This window comes from Salminus brasiliensis, chromosome 3 (assembly GCF_030463535.1).
Source record: "Salminus brasiliensis chromosome 3, fSalBra1.hap2, whole genome shotgun sequence".
NCBI lineage: Eukaryota > Metazoa > Chordata > Actinopteri > Characiformes > Bryconidae > Salminus > Salminus brasiliensis.
Window position 1 is genome coordinate 8,172,555 of NC_132880.1, and position 21,698 is coordinate 8,194,252.

A 21,698-nucleotide genomic window follows, 5' to 3' on the forward strand; every position below is an offset into this window, starting at 1 on the left:
GGGATGACGGTACTGGGGGAGTTGATTGATGGGTTATTGTGCAACCAGACTCAGCTAGACTGAACTGGTGAGGTCATGGCCTGAACACAGACTTTTTTTTTAATGTTCCTTAATGTTCCTCTCCCTCGCTCGCTCGCTCTCTCTCTCATTTTCTCTCTTTCACTCCGTTCTGTTATTTCTCTGTCTTTCTCTTCATTCTCACCTTTCTCTATCTTTCTCTTTTTCTCTCTGTCCTTTACTCACTCGCTCGCTCGCTGACTCTTCTCTCCTCATCTGCTCCCCACCCTCCCACCACCCCTCCCCTCCTTCCCTCTTTCCCTTTCTGCCACACATCTGTCTCTTTTTCTCTCTCTTTTTTTTTTTGCTGACCATCCCCTTTCAGTGCTCTCTTAACTCTCGCGCGCTCTCTCTCTCTTTCTTTCTTTTTTTTTTTTGGGGGGGGGGGGGGGGGGGGTTGTTTTCTTTGTCTCTCTTCCACGGATTCCTCCTGTACTTTTGTGGTGAATTATTCTCTGCAGCCGCATGTTGATTACGGCAATTCATCAGACGTGTCTTCCTTTCGAGCAACTTTTCAACAAAGTGCTCTCGTCGCAATCACTTTTGTTATGGTTTAGAACTTAATCTATGATCTGCTATCAAACCGTGTTTGTACTTCTCTGCAGCCATCTTTTTCTGACTCAGACAGAGAGAGAGAGAGAGAGAGAGAGAGAGAGAGAAAGAAAGAAAGAAAGAAAGACAGAGAGCGCGAGAGCTCGTCACCGTGAGCGATGGCTTTTCTTGCTCTTGCTGCACTCCCAGGCACTGAATAGAGCTCTGGTACATGTTAGATCCCTCTCTATCTATTTCCCTCTCTGTGTATCTGTATCTCTCTCTCTCTCTCTCTCTCTCTCTCTCTCTCTCTCTCTCCCTCTCTCTTTCCCACTCTTTTCGTTTTCTCCCTCAGCTTAGATTAAATCGCACAATACACTGCCTCACACCAAGCACTGTCATTCACACGTAGCCGTGACAACAGTCTTTGGGCTGTGATACGTACGATAAGCCTAATAACACACAAGCTCTTTATTTTTTTATATTATATTATGTATTTGTGTCTTTATTGCAATATTGCAATTTCCAAAAGAAAAACATACCAAAAAAAAAAGCCGCCTGTCCGCCACTGACGCAGTCCAGCCCTGTCTTCAGCTGTCGCATGGAAATGTGATAAGTTTGCTGCCGTGCTTCTCTGTATCACTATAATCGCAATAGAAGTATATATCAATGTAATTGCATCGGGATGTTTAGTTATTGAGCCGGCCTACATGTCATGCCGTAACGCGGCGATGCCATAACGCTCGGTTTAGTGCGTTTGGTGAGCTCAGACGCCCCGTATGCTGTTTATTGCCATGCTCCCAGCAGTTAGCGGAGGTTTTTTAAGCAGTAAAGCTGTTCTTCAAACCTCGTCAGCTGGTCAAATGGGCGTCCATGGGAACGGGGGAATAAAAAAGCCTGTGATTGTGCCGCAGCAGAATGGAGCAGGGGTTGCTGCGGGGTCATCAAGGTGTAGTGCTGCGCCTCTAATTGTTTTCCATCTCCACTCTCCTTCAGAATGGCCTGATTTATGGCAATTATCCATCTTTAGGATCATCTATCAACCTGGTAGTTGCTAGGCAATGGGAGCAGCTGCTAGCGTGTGTGTGTGTGTGTGTGCGTAGTCACTTGTCTGTGTGTGTGTGTGTGTTTGGTCTTCTAAGTTTTCTGTCAGACATTCAGCACAGGTGACGGTCTGGTCGAGACACCATTCTCTGGGATTTAAAGAAACAAAGGAGGCATTTTACCACCCTGTTATTCCTCTTTTTTCCTGTATACTGCACAGTATGGGCAAAAGACTGGGATTGTGTAGGGATGCTCCGATACGGGACTGTGGGCCGATGCTAATATCCAATATGTTAGGAAAATTGGGGCTACAGCTAAGTGGATTAGCATCATTAGCATGAGAAATATAATATTCACATATTTTAGCGCAGTATCCCAGTGTCACCAGAACAGAACCAGGTTAGGCCAGCATTATTTTTAGATCAGTTTGTATGCACAACCGGCCAGAACACGCCTGTGATTGGCCCGTTTGATGCTCACAACGCAGAACAAAACCGTTAATGATTGGTTGAAAGCTCATTTGAACATATCTGGAGATAGATGGTGAAGGCTGATACTGTGAATGCAGCCCCCACCCCCACACTGGTCCCTTCTTCTAAACAGTCTCCACATGGGGGTTCTCTGTCTATTTGGACACTGTTGTGTCTTGCAGCTGCCTGCACTAAGCCTTATCAGTCTTCCTACACAAGGATGCTTCTCCATTGTCTGTGCAGGTCGCGTCCCATGTAGTCACGGGACAGTCCCAATTAAGGGTTAGCGAATGAAAGAAACACTGTCCACAAGCTGGCAGTGCATATATTAAAATAGTGTTAAATTCTGGTCAAGGCACTGAAAGTTTTTGCCCACAGGGTTGTGGGTTCTATACCTAAGTTTCCTAGTTAGGGGACCTAGCCTGCATTTAAACTTGCTTATGGCTGTTGCATCCAGCTCCTTTTGCATAAGATGGTTAGAGCACTGGGCTATTGCTCACAAGGTAATGGGTTTGATACCCAGATTTGCTAAACTTACAGGCTTTATTGGATGTCAGCACTCAGGTTTTAACTAGGTTGTGTGTAGTTCTTACACATAATGCACATGGTAAGCTGCAGAGTGGTTAGAGCATGGGGTCATTGCTCGCAGGGTTTTGGGTTCAATACCCAGATTTGCTAAACCTACAGGCTTTATAGGAGGTCAGCACACAGGTTTTAACTAGGTTGTGTAAAGTGCTTAGACATAATGCAAATGGTAAGCTGCAGTGGTTTAGAGCACTGGGTTATTGCCCACAAGGTTGTGGGTTCAAAACCCAGATTTGCTAAGCATAAGGGCTTTTTTGAATGTCAGCACACAGGTTTAACTAGTTTGTGTATAGTTCCTACACACATTGCACATGGTAAGCTACAGTGGTTAGAGCGTGGGGTCATTGCTTGCTGGGTTGTGGGTTCGATACCCAGATTTGCTTAACCTTACAGGCTTTATTGGATGTCAGCACATAGGTTTTAACCAGGTCATGTGTAGTTTTTGACTGTCATAGGTTATCAAATCGGGGTCTTACCAAATTTGTTTTAAAACCCGAACAGTGCTTTCAGGACTGTGTTCGAGTATCCGATTACCTGTGTGCACCCCTAGTTCAGGGCTTGCGGTCAGCAGGCCAAGGATCCAGCATTCAGGGAGAAGAAGGCATGAAAGCGACCAGCGGAAGGTGCAGATGGGAGGAGGGACTTGAGGTGCTTATGATATAATGGCCATTGTCTCGCGGCTGCACGGCTCCTCTCTGACAGCAGGGACAGGTGATTTATAGACTGCGCCTGACGGCATGGCGGCCTCCGCCTGCTCCCACAGAACAGAGAGAGAGAGAGAGAGAGAAAGAGAGGACGAGAACAGAAGAAGGAGAGGTACAAAGGGGAAGGAAAAAGATAGAGCACTGCATTGCAGGAGCACCTGGAAGGAGAGAATGCCCGAATCTCCTTTGTGTGCCGGAATGTTATTTAAGGCAGCGAAATAGACGCTTCCGTAAATCCTTATAGAACTGGTGAAATAAAGACTGAAGGGTGTATTACAGATTTGGTCAGTCCGACATTCTGCTTTCCATCCGCATGATCTGCTTCTAATAGAGCCTTCTGTCTCATCATAATTCCGGCACAGGTTTATTGTTTTTCCGGAAAAGGAAAAAAAAAATCTGCACTGATTAACACTCATAAAAGCATAAGACGTTTATTCAATTAATTAAATTAATTAGTTCAGCCCAATAGCCTATTAAATTAATTTTCAGCCATCGTTAAATGATTTTCCATCGACCCTTCTTTTGAATTCGAGACGCTGCGCTCGTATTTAGGATCCGTCACATAAACACTCTCTCAGCAAGACTAATTAGCTGGAGGTAATTATTTGTGGAGGTATTCAGGTGAAGACTGAAGTGCCCTCAATTACTCAGCGATCATGGATGGTGTTTAAATTAGCCTAGCTGCAGTCTCCGAATCCCGAGCTGAATCCCAAAGCGATTCCCTGCCGGACACCACAGCGCACCATTTGTAGTAGTCACTGTTTGCCGGCCCTTACACGTGCACTATATATATATAGGGAACAGGGAACCCTCCGGGATTCAGCCCTAAGCCTCTCGTTTGCATTCGACAACAAGCCCGCAAGGACCTACAACTGCTGGAAAAGTCGACCGAGATAGGAGCGTTTTCCTCGTTGAAAGGCCTTTTAGAAATTCAGGTGCGCAGAGACAGGAGGCTTTCCCAGGAGGGCCTCCGTTCTTCTAGTCGGCACGGTCTTGTAACGCAATGGTTTATCCCTGCTGGTCGACAGAGGTAGATTTGCGGTGTGATATGTCTTTTTTTGGACCACGGGACATCTGTTACCTCACGCTTGCCTGACCGATTTAAGAAATCCAGCCATTGCATTAGCAAGGAGCTAATGTTGATGGCTAGTTCAAGTTCTTTTCTGCTGGGAAGGTTGAAGAAATCAAAAAAGCAGTTGTTTTCATTGATTTCGATGCCTGGCGTGGGAATCACGTGACCTCTGGCAAAGCACGCGTGTGCCTTTACTACTGTGATGGATGTTGTTGCTAAAGCAATCAGCTGATACTACTCCACTACTCCAGTTTGGCGTCATATTTAACACTGTGTGTTTTACTCCGTAGTTTCAGCCTTTCGCCATCACATGCTCATTGCCCCTCGGCACACGCGAGCTCTGCCACAGGTAACGTGATTTCCACGTCACGCTGCTCTTCTGGAAGCTCCTCTGAAGGAAGAGGGAGAGAAAAGGAAAAAGCCACAACCCTCCTTCACTAGCCTCGGCAGTACCTCAGAGACGTAAATGGCTGTTAATAATCCGTTAATCGAGCTCTTTCATTATTCACTAAGCGTTTTGGTATTGCTGCTTTAGCGGCGTTGGCGGGAGGACAGGGCGCGAGGGCTTTGTTGTGGTTAGCACGAGCCGCCGCCACCACCACTGCTGCTGCCGCTGCTGCTGCTGCTGTCGCCTCCCCTTTGGTCTCCCCTCCCCATTGTCAGGAGGCTCATGTGAACCGCACTGTCTATATGACCCATTTTAGCAGCCCATTAGCATAATTTGGCTGTCGCGTGGCCACTGAGTTAATGTACTTGCAAATGACAGGGAAAGTGTGTTATACGACCTTAGGGTTTTTTAAAAATTAAATGACAAAGTAGGCCGCTCTCTGCATCAAGCCTGGGCCTGCCGCTCGTGCCTGTGTATGTGTGTGTGTGTACAGTAGCAGTTGTGTGTGTGTGTGTGTGTGTCTGCAAAGCGAGTTTAAAAGGTTACAACAGGCTACATTTTAGGCTAGTGATTTCTATGATTTTAAAAAATATGAAAAAATATAGATCATTTATTTTCGCCCGCTTTCAGTATTTCTCTTTGATGTCTTAGAAGCAAGTAAACGCTAGTAAACACCAGCAGAAATTGCATTAAACAAGATTATCCTGCAATTTCCAGCTGAAGGTCCGGGATGGGAAATTTTGCTTTTCTAAGCATTTTAAAGAAAATTAAAATCACCCTGAAATTGTGGACAGATCCATGCTGAGCCGTGGCCACACCAGAGGTCAACGTCACACCAGTTGTGCTCAAGCCTCGAGCCTCAAGCGAGCCCATCCTGCCATATGGCAGCCTTGTTATGCTCGGGCTAGCCTTTTTTTCCGCAGCGGCCGACTGACTGACCGGCCGCTCAAAAGGATTCATTCGGAGAGAGGCCGCAGATCCCTGACAGCAGGCGAGGAGAGGTGGGCCGGGTCCTGTGGAAAACGCCCGTCCGCACTTCAAAGCCTCCTTTTGTTTAGTCTGTAATAAAGTTAGATGTGTCTTGCGGAGAAAAGCGCCAGAAAAAGCCCACCGACAGACGACAAAGACAGTCCTCAGAGCGCGGGACGATGAAAAATGCGAGGGCTTTCTCCTCGTCGAGGTTCACGTTGGGCCAAAGGCAGGAGGGGAGGGAGGCGGGTCAGGGCAGGCAGGGAGGGGAGGCGTGGGGAGAGGGGGGGGAGCGGATCAGGAATCTGTCCGTCCCTATAGTGAGCTCGTTACTCCTCCAAGCCGGTTCATTCATCAGTGACCGCGGCTCCGAATGGAGGCTATAATCATTAATCACCATTCACACAGCGCTATGAGTAGGGGCGGAAGGGGGGGAAAACTGCTTACAAAGGGGAAAGCGTTTAAAGCAGTGTAAGAAAGTGACACGGGCTTCTATAATCCCACACAAGGCCAGCATGGAGTCTGACTATAGTGAGTTAAGTACCCAGTCAGTTAGCGTTGAAGAAGCAGTCAATGAAGGCTTCTGTGGAGCGCAGTTTATATGGAGACGTTCTGATCAGGTTCCTCTCAATGTCAAGTCAAGTATGTGAGTTTGCAGGGGTAATATGACCCACGCCACATACATGTAATAAAAACCTACAAGGAAATACCGATATTTACGGCTACTCTTTTTTTTAGCTCTTACGTACTTTGGTCCATTATTATAGAGAACAGAAGGTTATACAATGCCAGAAACCACATTACCAAGTCTATTCGAGATTACTTACCAACGTAGAGCAGTAGTATGTGATTATTGGTATTTTGTGCTCCTGGGCTCCCCCTAGAGTCGGGGAGTAATTCACTTTTACCCCACAGCTGTAAATACAAAGTGCTGTACAGAAGTAATACAGAAATACAGAGGTCACATGGAGCTCCAACCGAATTACATGGTCAGTAGCAGCATTCCTGCCTGGAGTGGCAATGACAGAGACCCTGTTCACGACCGTGGTGAACAACCAAGCTAATTGGTGGGGAAGAATCTTCCTTTTGAACAAAAGTGGCTACTTTAGCTGCGATCAGAAAAAAATGAATGTGGGGCATTTCCACCACATATGCTTATATCTGAAGGTGTTCCTCACTGCCAGCTACAGTCGAAATGCAGCTCAACAAGGTAAAATAGCTGGAAGAAAGGACGGGGTTTAATATGCCTGACAAATGCCTTGATGCGCTCCCGTGCTCATCTTCTAGATCCCTCCTAGTTTCCGGACGAGCGCAGGCCTAAAGCTACTCAGGCCGTGATCACTTCTCCAGCAGACCTAGTTGATCACTGCAGGCCATGAACAGAGTGGAGCAGACAGCATCCAACCGCCCTGGAAAAGACGGAGAGAGAGAGAGAGAGAGAGGGAGAGAGAGAGATTGCTGCGTTCCCACTGACATGCTGTGCATTACCATAATTGGCTTTTCTACATGATAGGACAGAGGAAATAATAATGTCATTTTATTTACAGCCTTCAGTGTCCCGGCCTTCCCCCTTTCTCCCTCTCTCTCCCTCCACCTCCTCCTCTCTCACTCTCTCTCTCTCTTACCCTCTTCCCTTCCCTTTTGCTCCGTCCACCCCCCCACCATCCCTGTCCGCCACTTCAGCAGGCCGCGTAGGTCAAATGACATGGTTTGATCAGGCCTGTCCAAAAGCATCAGGGCTGAGTGGCATGTAATGGAGACCCGGTGACAAACCGCATCGGCCGGCCAAATAAGACTTGCCAGTTTTCCCATTAAAATGTCGGCTAAACAGCGCGGCTCTCCGCTGGCCACTGCAAAACCACTGTGACCAGCTAAATCAGCCGACGGAGAGGAGGCAGAATTGGACATTAGTACTGCAAATGACTGCTGTGATTGCCCCCCTCTTCTCGTAAATAAAATAAATAAATAAGGAAGGCAGGGGAGGGGATGAAGGAGGGGATGTAAAGGTGGGAGATAGCGGTTGCGGTAGGAGGCACTCGGGGCGATGGCGTAGTCCTCCATCTGCGCACCCTTTCTGCATCTGTCCTCTTCCCTTGCGAGCTGAGGGGGGAGGACGTACCGAAGAGCACCAGTGTCACCTGAGGAGCTCCATATGAACATATGTTAAAGGAATCATTTGGCGAGGAGTCAAACGTAGAGTTTCGCCGAAGACCTGTTTGGTGTGTACAGTTGCTGAAGGAGCTACGAGGACGATGTATAATCTGTAAAATAAGGACAAAAGGTACAAATATCACAGTACTGCCGCTTTTAGCAGGTTTTAGCTGGTATACAGTGTTCACAGGAACCACGTAAACAAGCCCATTAAACATTTATTTAGCTGTTCAAAAGGGCTTGAAGCAAGTAAGTGCTGGTGTCATGTAAGGGTGGGCGATTTGAGGATATTTTAGCGTTATTGTGAGTAATTATGTCACAATATTATTTTCTGGACATATTTTGGATATCAACAGTACAAAAAACACTGATCAGCTGTATGTTTTATTGCGAAGGGAGCATAATTAGTTTTGTTTAATAGGATTGAGAGTCTGTGCAGTATAATGCTTTTTTATCAGTTTTTATTGTATAACCTTTTTATTATTTAACATTTTTTAACTTGAGTTAAAACTTAAGTTTGTATTGTATAACCTTTTTAACTTAAGAGTTTGTAGCGTATAACCTTTAACTTAACAGTTTATATCGTATAATCTATCGTATAAACTTGAGTTTTTATCATATAACTCTTTTAAAATAAGAGTTTTTAATGTATAACTTTTAACTTGAGTGTTTTTATAATATAACATTATTAGCTTGAGTAATTTTATTGTATAGCCTTTTCAACATTAACATTTTATCGTATAACCTTTTTATCTTTAGTTATTTGAGAGTTACAGAGTGTTTTCTGTAATTCTGTGAGCAAATAAAAAAAATCTGAGGTTGTATTCACCTCTGAATATAACAGTTTTACAAATTACATTCTGTTCACTTTATTGTGGTTGATATTGGTGAACCTGGTCCCTTTAACTTTTCTTTAATGGGTTCAGCACAACAGCAGTTCTTCTCCTTTTAGAAGCTGGAAAACGGATGAAATTCATTAAGCATTACAGTTTAGCAATGAACCACTTTACTCCTTAGACGGGTATATATGCACTTCTGAAAGTGCTAGCGCCCCTTCTAGGTCTGGAGTCAGCAACCCACTTGTGTTTCACAAAACATTCTGATTTGGGTATGAACTTCTGTAAGCTTTAAAACTCCACTAGATGTGTCCTGGGTCGTAGAGTAGGTTGGGGACCACTGCAGAAGGCAGTGCTTTTAAAGGGAGTTTAGCACTGGCTATATATTTGGACATGACTGAAATCTTACATCTAAGCAGATGCAGTGCCCGTAGTCCCAAAAATATCCATCCACAGTCAGTTAGATCGTTGACATGCCTGCTCATAAACTCAAATCAGGAGAGACGCTTATTTCCAACTGAATTAAAATGACTAACATTGTTGCATTTAAATGGCTGAACACTGTCAGCGTATTAGCTTGGTGTATTTGCTTTGGTTATATGTTCCAGGCCGAATGCAGGGTGTTGTGTTGTGTTGTGTGGATGATGCTTGTGTGAGTGTTAGGTTGGTGTGTGAATGTATGAGTCTGGGGTATCCAGGGCATATATTCTGCAGCTGATATTTGTTGGTTGTGACAATGAGGACTCTTATGTGTGTATGTGTGTGTGTGTGTTTGTGTGTGACCTGCTCATGTCCTGCTCATGTCCCGTTGCTGTGTCACCTGTCCAAACTCAGTGAGGTCTCGGCAGCCGCGGTGACAGCTCCGCTCTGGACACAGATGGCCTCGCTCTCCTTTTGCGCCAGACACACACACACACACCCACACTCACTCACACACACTGTTTTAGATACTGATACATGAAAACAAAGCCTTACTGTTTTCTATAAATGTAGGAGGACATCAGTATTCCATATATTGTCATATATATATATATATATATATATATATATATATATATATATATATACAGCATTAGCATTAGCATAAATGCTAATTCAGGTGGACATAATCCCAAATTCAATTCTATTGATGCATCGGAAAACCTGTGACAGCATCAGACATCGCCCCAGAATTCCCATATCGGCAAAGTCCCAATTTCCCAGTAATGTAGTCCCAATATTGTAGTCCCAATTTCAGCACTCGGACCCAACTTCATCACTTTATAAATGCTTATGTATCGAAAGTGCTTGCGAAAGCATCGCACGTCAGCCCAGAATTTCCATGTCGGTGCATCACTATTCTTTGTAATCCCTGTGGATTGGGTTTATGGAATGTGGAGATTACATGGTATTGTGGCTGTATCACTGCATATTGCAATTCCAGTGAATCCCGGCCTACATGATCTTCTCTTTCACACATCAGTTGACTTTTGTTGGAATACAGGAGCACCTTCATTTATTAACACCCCCATAAAGAATAAAGATCTACTTGGAAACTGTGTCTGATTGGTCAGGATGCTCACAACACAAGAGAGGCTTGTTAGCTTATTGCAGTTAACAGCAATTAGCAAGCCACATATTGTGCAACCCTCACACACACACATACATACACACACAGTAGTTTCACAGTACTTCATTAAAACCGTCCCACCGTCATTTCTGCTCCCGGAGCTGTGCTATATCCGGGAATCTGACTTTTTTTTTTTTTCCTTTTCCTCCATCAAAGCATCTTTCTTTTTTTAGTCACTATTGATTCTTCTAATTGTATGTATTCTTGAAAACTTCTCTGTCCTTCCCCAACCCCCACCTCACCCCCCTCCCCCTTCTTTGACAGTACAATGTGGGCTTATTTTTTTATTTTTTTATTTTTTTGACTGACAAACACAACAACCTCCCCCCCTCTACTCCTCTTAATCCCTCTCTCTTTGTTCGGCGTGACGCTTAAAAGCAGAGAGGCTCAATGAAAGATGTCAGCAGTCAAATTTCTGATTGGGTTATTAAGTGCGAGCGCCATTCGCGATCGTCTGGCGGCTCCTTGACGCAGATGGAGGAGAGAGAGTACGAGAGAGAGAGAGAGAGAGAGAGAGACAGAGACAGAGAAAGAGAGAGAGGGAGAAGAAAATGATGCGCGGACAGTGACACGCCAACACGCGTGCCTGTCACACGCCACGTGGCGTCAAAGGCTGAAGAGAAATGTTCGTTTTAGTGTCAGGTTCTGCCCATCTTCTCTCAAACGCCTCTCTCGTTCTCTCTGTCTCTCTCTCTCTCTTCTCTTTTCTCTCTCACTCTCACTCTCTCTCACACTCCCTTGCTCTCTGTGTAATTATAGTGAAGAAGAAAGTTCTCTTTTCTTGTTGTTTTTAATGTGATAAGCTGTCGTAAAGTGCCGCACCGACTTGAGGGAATTAGCCGGGGGCCCTTTGGTTTCTCCGAGCCAACAGGAATATATATATATATATATATATATTTATTTCTTTTCACAACAATTTCAGATAAGTGAGTTATTTGACAGTTCGTAATGTTTATTTCAATGAGTCCTGTTGGTTTCACGCCGTTCGCTTGATTTCTCAACGGGTCTTGATGGATTGAGAAGTTTAAGGCTGAGTAGAGTCAGCCGAGATCGGAGATCGGGCCGCGGTGGTAGGACACCCTATCTAGGAGATGAATCACTATTTGCAGACATGTTCATTTATACACACCCAAATAGACAGTGTGTGTGTGTGTGTGTGTGTGTGTGTATATATATATATATATATATATATATATATATATATATATATATATATATACATATATATATACATACATTTTGAGGGCCACTAGCCTTTTTCTTTGTCAATTTACAACATCTTACCCAATGAAGCCTTAAGCAGGCTTACTCCCAGGGAAACTATCACAAGTAAAGCATTAGTGACAGTGCTACCTTGGGAATAATTCCAAAGCCCACACATTTTATCCCACTCCGTATTACTCAAGCTCCTCAGTTGTTTAAACCATCTTTGGTCAAAACATTTTTAATATGTGCGTCTTAACAGACGTCTGAAAAAGACACGTTTTGAAAAAACTAGGCAAATTATTGAACCCAATATACAGTTTTATGGTTTATTCTTATCATGATAAACAAATAAGCTGTTTTATGTTAACAAGAAACACAAATATTGGATAACACTATATTGAATATGCATTTTCTACATAAGAGTTTATTAGGGAGTGGCCTATTTATTTATGTATTTATTTATTCATTAAAAATGTATTTTATTGATGTTAGATTCCTTACACCAAAGCAATCCCCCATCCATTCTGTGTATATGCCCCGTCTTCAAGTGCCTAAGAACATTGTGTCATCTCCAAATGAGCAACTTCACAGGAGTTTCAGAGGTTTTGGAGCATTCTTCCATTGGTCCATTCATCTGGACATTTTGACACTTTAAAGAACTGCCGGGTTTACATCCCTCGTGTCAAGAGAAAAACATACAAGGATACGAGGAGATACAATAAATTAGTTTTGTATAATTATAGAATTTCTACTGAAAAGAGATGTGACAGCAGATGTGAGCAGCAATCTGTTTGTATCCACAGCTACACAATAACAATGTTTACTACTTAATAAATGCCTGTAATGACTTCAACTACTTTACCTACACACATTTAAAAGGAAGTACTTTTGTACTTGAACTCAGTTAGAAATAGAAATAGAGCACCTGGAGGTCACTGGTACCATCACTGCCATAAACACAAGGGAAAAATATGCAGTGACCTCAGATCTTTTAGGGTTGAGAGCATCAGAATCTTTTATAGTGGTCGAAGGTGCTGCCTTTTTTGTTGTATGGCTCAGGATTACTTCGTAACAGTGTTGAATGTGTGTTATTTTAAAGACGTGCCATTTTGTATCCTGCAAAACCTCAATTTTTCGGACTGTTGTTATCCACATTGTCTCCATATGTCATGATGAATTCTCCAGAATCACTTAGAATTGAATCTTTTAACATTGAATTCCGTTAAGAGTTGAGAAGGGGTTTTCCTTTCTTGCCATTTTGGACACTAACTTCTGAAGCGTTGCCTTTTGAACCTTACAGAATGCCTGTGCAGTGTCTGGAAGTTTGTGTGAAGGTGGCAGAGACCACTTTTGTCACTTAACTGATGAGTAACAGTTCAAATTCCCAAATAGAAGGTGTCCCAAAACTTTTGACAGGCGACGTACATTGATAAAGATGAATAAAAGCAGTTTAAAGCAGAAGTGAATGTACACACACACATAGACACACACACACAGATGCACACTCACATCAGTCAGTGGCAGCTGCTCTTGCCTCGCCCCCTTCCTCCCTCCCTCCACCCACCACAGCCCCATCTTCTCTCATGCAGCCATAAATGGCACCTAACAAACATCAGGTATTGTGTCCGGTCTGATTACAGTACGCTCAGTAGCACGCTGTTTGAAGCTGACAGCACATCTGCTTGGAGCGCCTGAGACGGATGCTGGCATCTAGGACAGATAGCTGCTGGTGGCTCAACCGACATCGAGGAGCAACTCTCAACTCTCAACACTGTCTGTCTCATTCTCTTCTCTTCACTCTTGCCCTCCCTCTCCCTCTCTCTCCCTGCTCTGTTCATCTCCTCCTCTGCTCCCTCTTTTCCTCCTCTGTCTCTTCCTATTGCCTTCAAACTACTACTACCGGCTGCTGTTGGAGATTCAGCTGTGCCGTGTTCAAAATGGCTGATAAGAACAACCCCCCCCCCCCCCCCCCCCACACACACACACACACTCCATATCCACACAAGGGAAAATAGAAGGCTTTTTCATAGCTGGACACATTACAAATACACACACACACACACAGGCACATATTAGGCGGAGGCGCTTTGATGTGTTTCAGTAACGGAGTTGCTCATTTTATTTATCTCCCGCCGCAGATCGAAAGCAGCTGATGAAACAGGAATTTAATCCAACCACTCCTCATTAAGAACTTGGTCTCATGGCCCTTTATTCACTTTTCATTAAGCAAATTAAACAAGTAGTGTACCCCTCTCTCTCTCTCTCGCACGCTCTCGCTCTCACACTCGCTCGCTTGCTTTCTTTGTCTTGCGGTTGCAGCGACAGTGTGCTATTATTCTGTTTTCTGTCATTGCTCCGGCTGCGTACAATACGCAGAAACAGCTTTTTTGTGTCTCTCGAACATGAAACCTTACATTTGAGAATGCCAGTATTGTTTCGCTCCTTTTCGGCTACAGCTGACAGCCTCTCTAATTCAGATGTAGGTTAAAAAAGAAAAGGAAAAAAGAAAAGAAACATTTCTCGGCAAGTGTTTGATCTGTGGAATCATAGACGAATGCAACTTCAAAAGTAAAAAAAAAAGTTAAACATCTCAAAATTTTGTAAAAGTAAAAAAACGATAGTAATTTGACGTCACTTGTAAATGCTTCACAAAATGTCATGATGAACGGGCCAATAAAAACGCTCCAAAGTTGGAATAAAATATTGTGAGTAAAATGAACGGAATTTCCTGACACTTAATTGTCAACCAAAAGCCAAGCAGTTCTAATATTTTGTAAAGCGAAAGTGTCCCCAAACTTTTGACAGGCTATATATAGATAGATAAAAATGAATACAATAATATTGTTGTTTTTTAATTGAAGGAAACTTCTTTGCATAAACAAAAAATAATAATAGGAAACGTTTTCATGTAATAATCTCTTATTGCCTACTTTCTAATCTTCATTTTTAGCTGTTGTGCCACTCTTGAATTTTTCACAAAGTGTCTTGATGAGTGGGCCAATAGAAACTCTCCAAAGTTGGACTAAAATTCTAATATGTTGCGAAGAGAAGGTGACCAAACTTTTGACAGGCAATACATATAAGATGAAGATTAATAGAAGTAGCTTGTAAAAAAATCACAATACACTCACACACACTTCAGTTTGTTTTTTTGTTTTTTTTTTTGTTTTTTTTTTACATTGTATTTATTGAAAAACGTAAATAAAAATGCATTAACATAATTCCAAAAAAAAAAAATACAATAAGGAATGTATTGTTACCATGTAAAAATCATACAAAATCTTTTTACACCACTTAAAAATGCTTTAAAAAATGTCATCATAAATGGGCCAATAGAAAAGCTCCAAAATTGGAGCAATTAATTTGAGCATTAAAATGGATGAATGAAAATAATGGCGCTACAAATGATTTAAAAAAGAACCAAATCATAGAACGTAACGGATCTTTTAAAGGCCTGAAGCTGTAAATGATCTTTACCAGTGTACCAGAGTTTTTTTTATTATAAATTAGAAATGAATGAATTGTTTATAGGAGCATTTCTGTTGGTCAATTCCTATAAAATTGTGACCCAAGATGTCAATTGGTGAGCAGCTATATTGGAGATTTTTGCGTGGCACCAACAACATGCTCTTATGAAACACACACACACATACACACACACACACATTTTGAGATTTTTATATATTTTAACAATCAGCCGAGAGCAGCAGGTAAACCGTCAGGCCAGGTTTTACATCATTCTCTGCATTCGCTCTCCCTCTCTCTTTCTCTCTCTCTCTCTCTCTCTCTCTCTCTCTCTCTCTCTCTCTCTCCACACTCGCCCATCCATACACAGTAGGGGCAGCACACACAGTGGACTCCCTGAGATTTAGTACGACATGGACCGTGACAACATGACATGTCATTTCCACTCGTGCTTCAGCGCGACACACTGCAAGAACTTCTGCCGCTGCTGCCAACTGCACCGGGGTGAGCTGTGCGCAGCGCCGCATCTTTGGCAATAACTCAGATGCAATCTCCTACCCAGAAGAGCCTGACTTGAGTGGCACAGTGGCAGGGGAAACTGGATCAAAGTCACTCACAGCCTGTGCCCTCTAACTATGAGGAAGAGAGTGAGGGAGAGAGAGAGAGAGAGAGAGAGTCGGTGTACTTCTTCTTTTGTCTGTAGTCTGACACACTTGGTAAATGGATCAGTGAATCGCCACATGGCCGTTCATTTATGAGGATCTTTGGCTGATATGTTTAGAAGGCCTTGTTTCTAATTGTCATTGGAAAATAATCAATGATTGACTGGTCTGACCACAAGAGTGTCTGACCGGTAACTACAGTGATAGTGATGGGATCTAGTGTTGCCTATTCCTGTTAGAAATACACAGTACAAAAGGATTTTGCACTCTAATTTTCCGCTAGGCAGCTTTTTTTTTTTTTTCTTTAACTGTCTGATCTCGTTTTTTCATAATGTTATTTTTTGCTGTTGTCCCTGGTTTTCATCCTCAAGGGGACTTATTTTTCTTGCTCATCCATGCTCCCCTTTACCCTTGCTGAGCTATAATATTCGATAGCTTTGTTAGTCTCAGCAGTGAAGGGTACTATCTATCATAGTCAAGATATGGATGTTTGCCACTTTATAATTGCAAACCTGTGTCCTCTGCCAGGACTATTGACAAGAAATCTCTTTAGGATCATTATGTAGGCCCTCACACACACACTCACTCGCTCTCACCCCCACACGCAAAATACATCATACATCAAACAGTGCCTTCGAAGATTCAAAACCACAGAATAACTCTTTAACATCTGAATCCATTTTAAATATTGCAGTTTTTTTTCCTTCCCTTTGGACCTTTTGTCTCATCATCATTTTTTTTTGTTCTTTTTCCCTGCTCTGTGTTTTCACAGCCTATGTGCCTGAGGACGAGCTGAAGGCAGCCAAGATCGATGAGGAGCACCTGCAGGATGACGGCCTCTCCTTAGATGGCCAGGACACAGAGTACCTGTGCAACGAGGAGGATGATGCACGTGAGCAGCTAAGCTATCAAAACTCCCCTCTCAGCAATGGCACCAACCCAGACGCTGGGTACGGCTCGCCCCTCAGCGACACCAGCGATCACCTGGCTGACTTCAAAAGCACCTCCTCCAAAGAGGGCCAGGACAAGGAGGAGGCGGAGGACATGGAGACAGAGCCCAGCCTTTCCTTGCAGGACAGCCTGGCGCAGATGAAAGCCGTCTATGCAGATCTGATCTCGGACGCCTCCTGGTCCAGTATTGCGAAGGACATTATGAAAAGCAAGCAGATTAGCGCCAGCATCAGCACCGCCGCAAGCAACCACAAGGGGAGCAATAGCATTGTGAATAGTCATGCAAGTAACACAAACAGCAGTGGAGGCAGCAGCATTAGCACAGCCAGCGGTAGTGCTAGCGCTGCAGCCAGCACCACCGTCAGCACCAACACGGCAAATGCCGCTACGTTTACCAGTGCTAAAAACGGGAACGTGAGTGCTGCCAGTAGCGGAGGCGTTGCATACGACTGGCACCAAGCTGCACTTGCGAAAACTTTACAGCATACACCATACCACCTCCTGCCAGAGCCCAGTCTCTTCAGCACGGTACAGCTGTACCGACAGAACAATAAACTGTATGGGCCTGTGTTTACTGGTGCCAGCAAATTCAGATGCAAGGACTGCAGTGCAGCGTACGACACCCTCGTAGGCCTCACAGTGCACATGAACGAAACAGGCCATTACCGTGATGACAATAAAGACCAGGAAGACGACACCGGCAAGAAGTGGTCCAAGCCAAGGAAACGATCGTTGATGGAGATGGAGGGCAAAGAGGATGCTCAGAAAGTCTTGAAGTGCATGTACTGCGGACACTCGTTTGAATCTCTGCAAGACCTGAGTGTCCACATGATCAAAACAAAACACTACCAGAAAGTGCCTCTCAAAGAACCCATGCCAGCTCTTGCCTCAAAGCTGGTTCCCTCTACCAAAAAGCGAGTCTTTCATGACTTAGTGTCCCCATGTTCACCTGAGTCCATCACTGGCACAGCTGGTGTTCCTCTGGCAGAGTCCACACCCACCAAAGACCAGAAGGTTGCTAACCCCTACGTCACTGCTAACAATCGCTACGGCTATCAGAACGGCGCGAGTTACACTTGGCAGTTTGAGGCCCGAAAAGCTCAGATTCTCAAGTGCATGGAGTGTGGAAGTTCCCATGACACCTTGCAGCAGCTAACTGCCCATATGATGGTCACAGGGCATTTCCTCAAAGTCACCAACTCTGCTTCAAAAAAAGGGAAACAGTTGGTGTTTGATCCAGTGGTAGAGGAGAAAATTCAGTCCATTCCTCTTCCCCCGACCACCACACGTCTGCCAGTTCCCACCATCAAATCGCAACCAGACTCTCCGTTGCACTCCTCTACAACCGAAGACAGGAAGGAGTCACAGGACGAAAAAATGGAGGTGGCTGAACCGGAGAGGAAAATCAAAGAGGAAAAAGAGGACCCGTCTGAAAAACCAGAGAAGTCAGAGAAACCTGGTCAGTACAAGTACCTAAGAGAGGAGGATCTGGAGGAGACTCCTAAAGAGGGTCTTGATATTTTGAAGTCTCTGGAAAATACTGTATCTAGCGCGATCAGTAAGGCTCAGACAGGTACCCCCACATGGGGAGGCTATCCCAGCATCCACGCTGCCTACCAGCTCCAAGGGTCAGTGAAATCTCTTGCTGCGGTTCAGAGTGTCAAAATGCAGCCTACATTCAGTGCAAGCAGCTTGAAGTCTCTGTCAACCGAGACCAGTGCCCTCATCCATTCTCCGAGCAGCCCCTCCCCACCCCCAAACCATAAGAACAACGTCTTGGCCATGGAGGAGTTGGTGGAGAAAGTCACGGGGAAAATTGTCTCAAAGAAGGAGAAGGAGGAAAAGCCTATTGAACGAATCCCAAAGCATGTCTCGGCCAAATCGCCTTCACCTGTGCCCAAGGAGAAGAAAGACCTGCCTCTGCCAACTGATCTTAGCAAGCCTACAAGGAATGGTACCACAGAGGAGACTGAGTCAGTAGGTAGGGAGGCAGAATCGAAGGAGAGCCATGCGGATACACCTGCCAAGAATGGAATGGATGTCCTCAAGACGCCGGTCAGCAATGGTTGCAGCAGTTTGGGAATTATCACTGACCACTCACCAGAACAGCCTTTAGTCAACCATCTCAGTGCGCTGCAGTCCATCATGAACACTCACTTAGGCAAGGCTTCCAAAACTGTCAGCCCGCTCCTAGATCCGTTGGCGATGCTTTACAAAATCAGCAACAACATGATGGAGAAACCCATTTACAATCCAACTCAGGTTAAGCAAGTTGAGTCCATCAACAGATATTATGACAACGACGACCAGCCAATGGACTTGACCAAATCCAAGAGCAGCAATGGGCGCGCAAACAACTGCTCCTCCACCGTCATAAGCAGCAACAACAACAACACCAACAGCAGCAGCATCGCTAACCGACCCATTCTCTCCAACCTGTCTGAATCGCTGTCCTCCCCTCTGCGGGAGAATGCTTTGATGGACATCTCAGACATGGTGAAAAACCTCACGGGCCGCCTGACGCCAAAGTCATCGACACCTTCCTCCGTATCTGAGAAGTCGGATGCGGACGGCAGCGCTTTCGAGGACGCCCTCGAGGATTTCTCCCACGTCCAAAAGAGGAAAGGAAGGCAGTCGAACTGGAACCCTCAGCATCTCCTGATTCTGCAGGCTCAGTTCGCGTCCAGCCTTCGCGAGACCCCAGAGGGGAAGTTTGTCATAACGGACCTGGGTCCTCAGGAGCGCGTGCATATCTGTAAGTTCACAGGTCTCTCCATGACCACCATCTCTCACTGGCTGGCCAACGTGAAGTACCAGCTCAGGCGGACAGGCGGAACCAAGTTCCTGAAGAACATCGACTCGGGCCAGCCTCTGTTCTTGTGCAGCGACTGCGCTTCCCAGTTCAGAACTCCCTCCACTTACATTAGCCACTTAGAATCCCATTTAGGGTTCAGTTTGAAGGACCTCTCAAAGTTATCTCTAGACCTCATGAGGGAGCAGCAGGCAGTCACAAAAATGATAACGGACAAGACCTTCAATTCCCTTGCCTTGACCGAGGAGGACTCTAATTCCATCTATCAGTGCAAACTGTGCAATAGGACTTTTGTCAGCAAGCATGCAGTCAAGCTGCACCTCAGCAAAACGCATGGCAAGTCTCCAGAGGACCATTTGATCTTTGTCTCTGAGCTTGAAAAGTTAGATAAAGCCTAGAGGAGCGGGGCCAGTGGCAGTGAAGTGACTGACTCAAGAATCCTTGCACTACATCACTGTACTGCACTGCACCTGAACTGAGCCTTCAGTCAAAATCGCTCAAACATTTGTTGTGCAACTGCCTGACTGGACCATGATCTGTTTCTTCTTCCTTTTTTTTTTGTTTTGTTTTGTTTTTGTTTGGTTTTTTGATTGTTGTTTTTTCACTCTCTTGATTTCTATACCCTACTTTGTATCGTATTTATATATGTGTTGACTATGTGCATGTTTTTGTTTTTTCCCATCGGTGACTTCAAGATTCGAGATTTTCCACTGTTTGTGGAATTTGAGAATGAGACCAGCATGGTATCCATGGGCATGGTCAAAATCAGACTGAAGAAGTAATACGTGAATATAGTTGAATCTATAGTTGAAACTGTACGCTTAAAACAACCCAACCAGTTCAGCACTCGGACGTGCCGGAAACCGTCAAAGAGTATATATATATACGGAGTGAGACATATTTTGTTAATTTTATCTCAATTTTAGATTTTTCCAAATCTGACTTTACACCAGTTACACTCTGCATCCCATAAATAGATCTGTGAAAGTGATATATTGAAGGCAGCGTTGCATCTTTCAGACCTCAAAAGGATATCGACGATCGACTGGCTGCTTCAGAAAACAACACTTTGTGTTTCGAATGACTTTGTTTTTACGTATTTGTTGGCAGTCAGTTTTTTTTTTCTTTGTTGTTGTTGTTAAGTATCATTTTTTTACAGTAGCAATTTGGAAACGTATGCTTTGGTACCAACTTTTCTCTTTCTATAGGTTTGCTTCGATTTCAACCTGTAAAGACTTAATGAAATCCTTATATACAGTACATATATATTTAAATGATCTGCAATGATGTACATGTACATTTCCATCATCATATCTTGCCAATTGCCACAGCATTGTTTGTATGGTGTGCATTCTTTTATATTGTCATTTTATATATAGTAAACACACAAATGAAATGATATGTAAATAGATATATATATGCAGACAGTACGTGACCAGTAGCGCCAACGTTCATCCTTTTTTGGTCCTCCAGTGTGGTTAATATTGATGGATTCGATGGAACGCGTCCGCAGATGCGAAGTACGTGCGAGTGGAAAAAGAGCAGTGCGCAACAGTAAATCCAGTGCATTTCAATGTTTTTAATCATGCCATTGTGAAATGTCCCATCAACTCATGAAAAAAATCTTGTTTTTGTCCCTCAATTGTAAAATAAATCCTGACGCAGTTCTTGACTAACTCTCTGTCCACCTGTTTTTTGATTCCATCTGAACTGTGTTGGTGCTGTGTGGTGTAGGGTACCGTCAGAGCAGAGGCTCTGCAGGGATGACTGCAGCAGTGGGACTACTGCCTGGGAAAGTGTTTTCCTAAAGAGTTTTCCTAAATCAAACAGCATATCGTTCGAGAATCATTATTGCAGTGTGCAATATATAAAGCCATGTGCAGTGACATACCTAATTATCTGCTGCTCGATACAAACGGAAAATTCATGCTATTCTCATTTTCCGTGGCCTATGTCCCAGAGATTGGGCAGATGATATCCGCCAAACGTTGTTTATTTTACTCCAAAATTGGAGCATTATTAATATCACAACACATAAATCACTGACTTCTGGTAAAATCTGGTGGAAAAACCCTGTAGTCATGAATTAATACCAAAATATATATTGCAGGGGAAAAAAATATATATATACATATATATTGCAATGTCAGTTTTCCAATATTGTGCAGGCCTAGTGATCAGTGTTT

The 21,698-nt window shown here is 44.0% G+C and overlaps 1 protein-coding gene across 1 annotated transcript in view; it reads left to right on the forward strand.

Annotated features, from left to right (window-relative positions):
• Window positions 1-21,188, forward strand: part of tshz1 (teashirt zinc finger homeobox 1) — a 45,835-nt gene extending 24,647 nt beyond the window's left edge. Inside the window, exon 2 of the mRNA XM_072675353.1 lies at window positions 16,522-21,188. Within this exon, the coding sequence (XP_072531454.1) occupies window positions 16,522-19,910 (3,389 nt within the window). The 3' untranslated portion in view covers window positions 19,911-21,188. The remainder of the gene's footprint in view (window positions 1-16,521) is intronic.
• The last annotated feature ends 510 nt before the right edge of the window (window positions 21,189-21,698 follow it).